This window comes from Papaver somniferum, chromosome 11 (assembly GCF_003573695.1).
Source record: "Papaver somniferum cultivar HN1 chromosome 11, ASM357369v1, whole genome shotgun sequence".
Taxonomy (NCBI): domain Eukaryota; kingdom Viridiplantae; phylum Streptophyta; class Magnoliopsida; order Ranunculales; family Papaveraceae; genus Papaver; species Papaver somniferum.
Window position 1 is genome coordinate 136,791,346 of NC_039368.1, and position 9,809 is coordinate 136,801,154.

At 38.3% G+C, this 9,809-nt stretch overlaps 2 protein-coding genes across 2 annotated transcripts; one reads left to right on the plus strand and one right to left on the minus strand.

The window, feature by feature from the left end:
* Nucleotides 1-3,288, plus strand: LOC113323156 (eukaryotic translation initiation factor 3 subunit J-like). Its single transcript, XM_026571425.1, has 8 exons — nt 1-144; nt 274-331; nt 1,129-1,203; nt 1,345-1,469; nt 1,858-2,003; nt 2,366-2,513; nt 2,653-2,812; nt 2,912-3,288. The coding sequence occupies exons 3-8, from the start codon at nt 1,191-1,193 to the stop codon at nt 3,007-3,009; spliced, it is 690 nt and encodes a 229-aa protein (XP_026427210.1). The 5' UTR covers nt 1-144; nt 274-331; nt 1,129-1,190; the 3' UTR covers nt 3,010-3,288.
* A 23-nt stretch (nt 3,289-3,311) lies between these two features.
* On the minus strand, nt 3,312-6,280 carry LOC113323155 (G-type lectin S-receptor-like serine/threonine-protein kinase At5g24080). The gene is made up of 5 exons (XM_026571424.1): nt 6,030-6,280; nt 4,609-5,927; nt 4,340-4,520; nt 3,784-4,249; nt 3,312-3,684 (listed from the first exon to the last, which is right to left on the minus strand). The coding sequence occupies exons 1-5, from the start codon at nt 6,278-6,280 to the stop codon at nt 3,346-3,348; spliced, it is 2,556 nt and encodes an 851-aa protein (XP_026427209.1). The 3' UTR covers nt 3,312-3,345.
* Nucleotides 6,281-9,809: the final 3,529 nt, after the last annotated feature.

The following is a 9,809-nucleotide window of genomic DNA, read 5'->3' on the forward strand; positions in this document are numbered from 1 at the left end:
ACGCGGGCTCGTTTTATATAAAGCGTTCTTGTTTCCTTCCTTTTTTATTTACAAGACAATTCCGTCTTTTCTTAGTTTCACACAGATTCCTCTTCTTTTCTCCTCTTCGAAGAAGATTTAGGGCTTTTCGTTCTGAAACTAAAGGTAAGAAATCTCTTTCTCTTTCCCCTTTGAATCTTATTAGGGTTTTCAGATAATAACTGATTTGATGTTCGAAACCTATAATTTAAGCTTGTTTTGGGGGAAAATCTCAGTTTCTGTGTCTTTTTCTAGGGTTTTGTGAGATTCGATTTGGATTGATTCTCTGTGGATTTGTTCTCAACAACAACAGGTAATGATTTCTTACTTAGTTTTGTTTTTTTTTCGTTTTATGTTATGAAATTCTGGTGGATTAAGTCGAATTTGTTGTTGTTCTGGGAGGAATTGTTGAATTGATTTGTTTTTGTAGCAAACCCTTTAACAGAGACTCAGAAATTGAAACGTGATGATAAACCCTTCTTGAAGCTTATTATGTATTTTCAATCTAGGGTTGACTGGCTTTCGATTGAAGGCTGAAATATATTGAGAACACATTGAAGTAATCGAAGGTGGTAGTTCGATTTTCGGAATTTCTATTGTTCTCACTGTTCTAGTGGTTTGGGATGTTGCCTGATGAATCAACCTTAACCATTAAGAAGTAGAAATTAGGGGGGTCTAGGTTAGCAACCGAGATTTTACTGGCCTAGGATATGTACTAGACCACCTTGTTTGATAGATTGACTGCAGTGTCAATGACTGACAGTTCGTTAATTAGAAATCAGACTGAAGTTATTAAAGTGATTCTGAGAGTGCTTGTCACTCTTTGAGATGTAACAATGTTTTTCACACACAACCCACATTAGCTGAATCTTCAATTGATAGGATTTTTCTAAAAGTTACTCTTGGAAGCTTCCCAGTGAATAAACTGACTTTGGAAGGAGCATTAGCATTCCAAAAAATGAAAGCTGCAACATTACCTGCTTCTTTAGCTTTCTATTATCAGAGCGTAGGGATTAGATTTTGGTTATGTAGCTATCTTGTGGTTTATTACTTCTGGCTTCTGCTACAGATCGTTCACTTTCTAACAAATATGTGTATGCTGCTATGCAGGCCTGATTTTGTACTTTGTGGATCATAGTTAGTACAAGAACTTACTTAAGAGCTCAAGAAAGATGGATGATTGGGGTAATGTTACTGTTTTTAGTTTTTGTTTGGATATCTGTTTCTTACTTCCTGAATCTTTTTCAAGGTTGAGACTTGAAAGGGATAAAAAAATATTGTAATTATTTTAGCTGACATTCAACTCATGTTCTGTGTGTCTGACAGAGGAAACTGAGCCAGTTATACCTGTTCTGAAAAAGGATTTACCGAAAAATCCGTGGGCGGATGAGGATGTAGATGAAAACGATGTGAAAGAATCTTGGGAGGATGAAGATGAGGAGCCCACTCCGGTAAATATAATACTCCAGTCAACCAAACAGATGTTGCTTGATGTGTCTGTGTCTGCTGCTGTTACTTCTATTTTCGCATTGTTGTGGAATTTGACACACTGCTATGCTGTATTTTTATCTACCGCTATCCTACACAACCTTTCTAAAAGCAAGAGTTATTGGTAAATTGGAGAATTTTCAGTTGGTACTCTCGAAATTACCTGAAAATTTGTTTTGACTGAATTCATCTACCACCAACCTTTATTCTGTGAGATGCATATGCTTTATGCATTGTATCACATTATCTTCTATCACTATGGCTGGAAAGTTTCAAGAAGTATACTTTGTTTCTCACTGATTGCTTGTACTGTCTTTTCGTAACTATAAGCACTACGTTTGTTCTGATCAGGCTCCTGCTCCCGCTCCAGCACCAGCAGAAACGAGCACCAAGAAAGCTGCGAAAAAATTCAGCAGCCTTGAGAAAGGCAAAAGTGTTGAAGTAGCAAAACCGGATGAGGTTTTGGATCCTTTAGCTGAGAAGCTCCACCAGCAAAGGTAAGCATTTCTTATTGTTCTGGATCCTATACGTGTTACCAAATAAATGCTTTTTCGATTCTGAGATGTCGTTGGTTAGACACCTAAGAGTACATTCTAAAGATATAACTGATTGTATGCAAGTTCTGTATCTAAGAGTACATTCTAAAGATATAACTGATTGTATGCAAGTTCTGTATCTAAGATTAGTCTATATTAGTCTACTAGGTTTTCATACCTATTTCGTAAAAAAAAAAAAGAAAAGATTATCAAAGATGCTGTGTAAGATGCCATCCCTGTCTATTCATATTGATATTTTATCTCAGTCTATTGATATGCCATCCCAGTCTATTCATATTGATATGTCTGTCTATTTGTTATAGGCTTGTTGAAGAAGCTGATTTTAAGGCCACGACTGAACTTTTTGGTAAGAGAGCTGATGGGAAATCACTAGATACTTTCATTCCCAAATCAGAAAGTGATTTCGCTGAGTATGCTGAGCTCATCTCTTCTCAACTTCGCCCATATGACGTGAGTTGAATTACTCTTTTGTAGCGGTTTCTTTGTCTTCCATCTTCTAGTAGTGCGAGTCTGCGAGATACTGAAATGTTGGTATTTCCACCTTCTTTTTCAATTTAAACTTTACCAAGTCCTTTACTTGAATGTACAGAAAAGCTACCATTACATTGGCCTACTTAAGTCACTCATGAGACTGTCAATGGCGTCTCTGAAAGCTGCAGAAGTCAAAGAGATAGGTTCTTCGGTGATGGCAATCGCAAATGAAAAGCTCAAGGCAGAAAAAGAAGCGACTGCTGGCAAAAAGAAAACAGGTGAGTGTTCACCATATGCTGTCACTCTTCATTCTTTATCTTTTATTAGGTAGTCTAAATGTGTATCGCGGTTCTTGAAAAGTTCCTTTTCTGTTGCAGCCACAAAGAAGAAACAGCTCCACGTAACCAATAGCAAAGATGACGACATTGCGCTTGCGTATGGCGCTGATGTTGCTGATGATTATGATTTTATGTGATGATTGGTACTAGGCATTGAACTTATTTTTGATCTTTTGATATATAGACTAGGATCCTATTAGTGTAAAGAAGAGACTTGTTTGGATCCTACGGCCGCAATGACCCTCCAGATGTTGGAGGCCACCATTTTGAGTGTTTTGCTTATTTGAAGTTTGGTGAATAAGAAAATTTGTCCCTTCAATAGTTTTTGTTCAGTTTCTTTACGCAGCTTCTGCTTCTTGAATACAAGTGTTTGCTTAAATCGGTTAAATTCTCGTATATACATTGTTTTCGGTTTTTGCAGTGTTAAAAAACAGATCGACACAAAATGACTCCATGAACAACTCTTTTCTATGTTATCTTGGTGACATTGAGGAATTACTGTAAGTAGCAAGGGAAGAAGGTCCACTTGTGAAGATTTTAGATTCGCAGTGATTGAATTCTCTTTTCATTGCTTTGTATACATGATCCAACCCTTCTGCAATCAGCTCTGAAACTGCTTGAGGCATCGGTGGTTGGCTGATGTCAACTGACCCTTCTAACATCTTCACGACTTCGCCCATCGAAGGTCTCATCCATGCCTCATCTTGAATGCACCAGAATGCAACTTTTAGGGCTCTTACTAATTCATCTTCATTCACCACCCCATTTAACCTTTTATCGGCAACTCTTTTCGGTGTTTCACTTGTCATCTCCTACAGAAACCCAAAGAAACTTGTTATTCTCTATGTTTTTATACACAGTTGTGATTTGTGAATCTGAACTGAATTGAAAATGAGGAATGGGGATAATACCTTAAAAGCCCAGCCAGGAAAGTAGAAGCTAGATGGATCCAGAGACATGTCCAGGTTTCTCCTTCCACCAATGATCTCTAGCAGCAACATTCCGTAGCTGTAAATGTCGGCTTTAACAGTAATTGGCCGGTTACTGATCCACTCTGGTGCCAAATATCCTCGTGTTCCTCTAATCATTGTCACAACACGCGAATGCTCTCTACCCATCAGTTTTGCTAACCCAAAATCTGATACCTTGGGATGAAAGTTGTCATCTAAGAGAATGTTTTCTGGTTTTATGTCACAATGTATGATCCGGTTCCTACATTGTTCATGGAAGTATGCGATTCCTTGTGCTGTTTCAGTAGCTATGAGGAATCTAGTCTTCCAATCTAGTATCCTGTCTGTGATCTCTCGACTACCACCGTAAGAAGGAAAAATCCATTTGTCCAGTGACCCATTCTTCATGTACTCATAAACAAGAAGCCTGACAATGATAAACACAAGTTAAAATCATTTTACGGCCGGCCTAATGTGAAATTTGGCATTTCTTGTTTGTAAATTTTGAAATTTGTACCGTTTTGTTCCTTCCGAGCAGAACCCGCATAAGCGAACTAAGTTCATATGATGCATCGACCCAATGGTGTTCACTTCTGTTATGAATTCCTTCTCTCCATGAGGCAAAACCCTTTCCAGTTTCTTAACTGCAACCAGAGTTCCATCTCCAATGCTCCCCTTGTACACACTCCCAAAGCCACCTGAGCAAACCAGAAGAGCAATGGAAACCATTAGAGAAAAATTGACTTTTCACCACAAGTTAGATTGGAATATAAGTTGTATCCTTACCAGCTCCTAGCAAGTGAGTGAAATTATTCGTCGCACTCTCCAAATGTCTGTAACTAAAATTCAATGGAGCCCCGGAGACAGTCAGCGATCTCTCCATGTCTCTCTGTAAGGATCTTCGCCGGTGGACAGTATAATATAGCAAGAAGCAGAGTAAACCAATGACGGCCAACATGCAGAGAACAATTGGAATAATGACAACCTTGTTGCGGGTACTATTGGAATTGGAATTTCCTCCAGAATTTCTTGGATTACGGCCTGACGTTATTGAGACATTTTTCCCAATCTTCACAAACAAGGTTGAACCTGGATCCTCATAACCTCCAAATTCTAAATTCCTCAGAATCCAACAGTAGGGTTTCTCCTCCTTTAGTCCATAAACTGAAGCAACACACTGACAATCAGATAGACATATATCACCGCATTTTGATACTGTTGAAACGCCAGTATAGTTTTCAAGCACCGATGATTCAGAAAAGTAGTAATTTGTTTGAGAAATCGTTGCGATTTTGAACTGGGATGTCAAATTTTCTTGCTGGTGATCACATTTGGGTCTAACAAATAAATTCGGTGAGCATTGGGTTCCTGGCAAACAATTGCAACTAGCATTACTCTTGCTTCCATCCAAATTGCATATCCCATTGCCACAAACTCCTGCAATATCACAAGGTTTTGACACTGCCGCCCATTCTGGTACCCACTGTCTAGAGCCATTTACGTCGTCATCCCAATGATACAGGCGTAAGTTCCCGTTCTTCTCAAGTGTTATGCGGCGGAGTACTACTCTACCGTTCGAGCGAGTCTCATCGATTTCACTCTTGTATACAAAAACAGTTCCTTCAGCAGATTCACCATACACTATACCGAAATTCCCTGATTCATCCAGAACTGCGGACACCTTTCCAGTAACATTCGACACTTCAGGTCCCGACCAATACGAGTAGTTACTTTGAGTCACCTGAGATCCATTGTAAGACTCCGGTAAGTTATACGTTAAAGCTAGGCTTAATGAAGTTCTTTCTTGTAGCATTTTAAGTGTGTAAAAACCACCGTAAGCAGGAGAAGAATTAGAAGAAGCAAGTTCTAGCGAGACTGTCAAGTTCTGGCCTGGAAGAAGCGTATCAGTCGGATGTGAGAAGCTTTGCCAAACAGGAGTAAGATATGTGTCATACAGAACAAAGTTACCGGAATCTGACATTTCAGCATTATGCACACCGGAATCTGACGTGTTTGATGACCAAATGATTTTATACCCGTCGATGAGCACTAGATTTCCAGAGTTGTCGAGCTCCAAGATTGCATCTTTTCCCACTGGTGAGTTTCTATTCAGAGAAAAATGAAATTTTATAACCTGCAAAACACTAAGTAGTACACATGAACTCTATGTAGCTACACATGGAACTGTAGAGAAGAGAAAAACATACCTATTTGCTGACCAAACTATTACTCGATCCCCCGGAAGCTCGTTATACCAAACTGCTAAGTGAAACTGGTTTCTCGATTCAGTTGGTGTGAACCCAAACGCAAACGTTCGGTTATTCGATATCCATGTCTGGTTGTCTCGAACTGTCAGTCTAGAACCAAGTTGAATCTTTTTCGCCATGCATCGTTCCGTTCTGAGAAGAACCAAAACAGAAAACATAACCAGAGCAGAAGAAAAAGACGAAGAAGCCATTGGAGCTTCAAAATGGTAAAAATGAAATGCAGAAGAAAGTGTGAGCACACACGACATTTATATAAGTCAAGGACTTATTTCGGCGAGAGGACTTAACAAGGACTTGTTTTGGATTCTGGATAAATAGCGGGCTTGACACGTGGTTGAATAAGTAGGTGAACTAAATGTTGGAAAGTATGGTCGGCTATAAAATAATTGGGTACTGGATAATGTGGTTGTGAGATACGTGTACATTTATTTTTGGTCCTGCAGTGCCAAAGTCTTTGAAATAGAATTTCATTTCATATTTAGGTGGGGATTGAGATCATCAGATTTCGGCTCCTCAATTATTCATGGAATAGCATTCATAATTTGTCAGCCAAAATGATCCACAAATCACTTTCTATAAGCCCAAATTTTATACATATCTACCAAAATTTATGATATGGAGCAGTCACAGCTGCTATGCATGGAAGTCGTCTCAAGGAAAACAAAATAGACTAAACAAGCCGACAGAGTACTGCTAGAAAGGATGGTACTGTACTAGATTGGTGAGAATTTCAAATGATAACATGAACTATGTTTTCAAACTGATGCATGGTTACCAAATTGAACTTATTCGTAAAAAATGAGAAGATTATAAGGACCCAAACCTTTACATCAGTGAAAAAAGTACACCAAATTAAAGAAGCTAAAACGAAGATGTTTTAGGCATGCCAAGAGGTTCAATTCCAGTTAAATTACGAAAGTAAGAGGGTTAGTTTCTAAGTTGGACACATTGGGATCTTTGGACCGAATGGACGTCCCACCATTTGGGATACAACAGTTAAAAAAACATATCCAGTATGCACATTCGTGACTCATGAGGCTCAATGGCTCCTTATAAGTTTGTTTGTTTAGTTACATAAGCACAAGTGGAAATGGCATGATTTGTCGTTACAATTGTGTTTCCTTCCACAACTGTATGTTTCCTGCGTTCAGTTTACAAGAACCTATGTGCATACGCAATATAAAATTTTATAGATGCTTTTCATTTTACATTTGCTTTCTTGAATGGTAAGAATTCAGAATTTTCAAAAGCTAAGGAAATCGCCCTAGAGATTGTGGAGGAAAATGAAAATGATGTAAATATTATACATCTATATTACCTGCTCTAATAAAGAGCTGTTTTTGGCCGTTTATCTCGGTTTGTAGGCTTAAAGAATTTGATAGATGCGATCTATCGAGTAGATGAAGATACTGAGGATTTACGGAGAACTAGTCAGTTTGAGGCTCAAAGTTTATTATCATCGACTTCCCCATATGTGAGATTCAGAGTAGGTCTCAAGGAAAACAATTTAGACTATACATTGATATGAGAGAGACAATTTTGGCCGACAGATTACCCGAATTGGTGATAGTGGTACTGTAATAGATTGGTGAATTCAAATTGCAGAAAAGACTTCTGCTTCAATGCATGGATCATATTTTGCAATTATACTAGGGACTTGGGAGTTACTAGATTCCAAAGAAGTTACGAAGAAAATGAAACGGATGGCATCAGATTATTTTATTATATATGAATCTGTTTATTTATAATAAATAGAAAATTACAAATTGCGGAATCTTTACATCAGTGAACATAATACAATTAAAAAAGAATGCGAAATTGGGGGATAAAAAAAATAATTTGGGATATAAGAAAAGGACAAAAATTGGATCCAGATATCAATTCGGGGTCACCCCTTATCTAAGTATTTTACGTATTACCTAATCTACCCCTCACTAATCAGGATTAGTGATTAATAATAATTAGTAAAATCATAAGATTTTTGATAGATGATTAGTGTGTGTTTTATTTGAATTTGGGTGAGTGAAGTGAGAGTAGAAGGAGGGAAAAATATTTTTGAGTGGAATTTTTTTTGTGAAAATGGAAGATGATTTTGAGGAGAGAATTGCAGCTGCTGAATCTTTAGCTCAACTACAACAAGGAGCTAACGACAAAAACTCTCAATTGCAACTCTTTGTTGAGCCAACACCCTTGAATGATGATTTTGACGAGTATGGAGAGTTTTTCGAAGAAGCTACACAAGAAAGTAAACTTGCACAACATGCAAGCATCCCCAATACACAGGTAAAGCTGCTAGGAGGTTGAAAAATCGATTTTTTTTCTTTAAACCCGCCATTTTTTCAACTGTAAAACCTAGGTGCCGGCATAGAAATGGTATGAATACCATGCTGGCAGACTCAATAACGGCATGGTATTCATATTACGACCATGCCGGTAGAGCGATATCCCCCATTTTGAATATTGATCCGGCATAGTATTCTACCAAAAAACTATGACGGTGCGCAGTTAACTTTTTTACCTACCAAGGAATATACTACTGAATATTCAACCGACATGGTTTCATTGATAGGTTTTTATGCCGGAACTGCATGAAAAACATACAAGAAACATTTCCATCTAAAACCAAATACCGACATGGGAAATTAATAAACATCAAAGCCGAAACTCCGTACCAGCGTGGTACCATCAATCTCGAGAATGCCGCCAGCGCAACCAGCGTTGTTAAGTTTCAATTTTACAATGCCGGTACCTACCAAAAAACATACAGGAATAAATGTTTTCCAAAGCTAAATACCGGCATTACATATTAATTATTTTTAATGCCGGAAGCGTGTACCGGCTTGGGACAATAAATTACGAGAATGCCGGCACCTTGGCTTCCGGCATTGCTGTCTAATGAATCTTTTATGTCGTAATATGTTTCAAATTTGGTCTTCAGTTTTGGTTAAGTTCGACTATGCCGGAACATTGGTCGAGCATGCCGGTACGGGTTTCCGGCATAGTGTTTTCATGTCATTTGGAACTAATTTTCATTCGATCTTTAGGTAGTGACATATATTGATCCAACAAATGCAAAGCCGCTTCATCGGGATACGTCGGAATACTATAAAATACCTCTGGTATGTGACCAAAGAATATTTTTCACCTAGTATCTTGAACTTCACTAACGGATTTCTAGTAATGAACCTTCTAATGAACGTGAAATTGATCTTATGTACGGAATAATAGATTGAAATGAAGCAATCGCTTGGGCTAAAGAGACGGCTCTTAAGAACATTTGTGTGTTGGTGAGGCATACCGAAGGTTCAAAGAGGCGTTTTGAGATGGCTTGCGAGAGAAGTGGGAAATACAAGGAGAAGAATAGCCACAAGAGAAAGGATTATGTATATCCAAAGAACACTAATAGGGTATACAAGGCTCGTACGAGGAAGAATAATTTCCCGTTTAAGCTTGTATTCCGTTTAAATGACATGAACAATTGGGATTGTGAGGTTTTTGTGGCTGTCATAACCACCGGGATCCAAAAGATTTTGTTGGTCACTCCCTAGTTGCGAAGATAAAACCTCATGAGTTCGAGGATGTAAAGAGATTGACCAAAGCACTTATCAAACCGAGACAAACTCTCAGAGGCTTCAAGGAAAAGGATGCGTATAACGTGTCTTCTCTACGTACAATTTATAGCACACAAGCAACTATTAGAAGGGTGGAATGGGAAGGGAG

Coding starts and splice junctions, on each gene's coding strand:
- LOC113323156 (XM_026571425.1), top strand. Junction 1,470..1,857: donor AAGATGAGGAGCCCACTCCG/GTAAATATAATA, acceptor TGTTCTGATCAG/GCTCCTGCTCCCGCTCCAGC. Junction 2,004..2,365: donor GAGAAGCTCCACCAGCAAAG/GTAAGCATTTCT, acceptor TATTTGTTATAG/GCTTGTTGAAGAAGCTGATT.
- LOC113323155 (XM_026571424.1), bottom strand. CDS start 6,280: ATGGCTTCTTCGTCTTTTTCTTCTGCTCTGGTTATGTTTTCTGTTTTG. Junction 5,928..6,029: donor ATAGTTTGGTCAGCAAATAG/GTATGTTTTTCT, acceptor TTCTCTGAATAG/AAACTCACCAGTGGGAAAAG. Junction 3,685..3,783: donor TTCCTGGCTGGGCTTTTAAG/GTATTATCCCCA, acceptor GGGTTTCTGTAG/GAGATGACAAGTGAAACACC.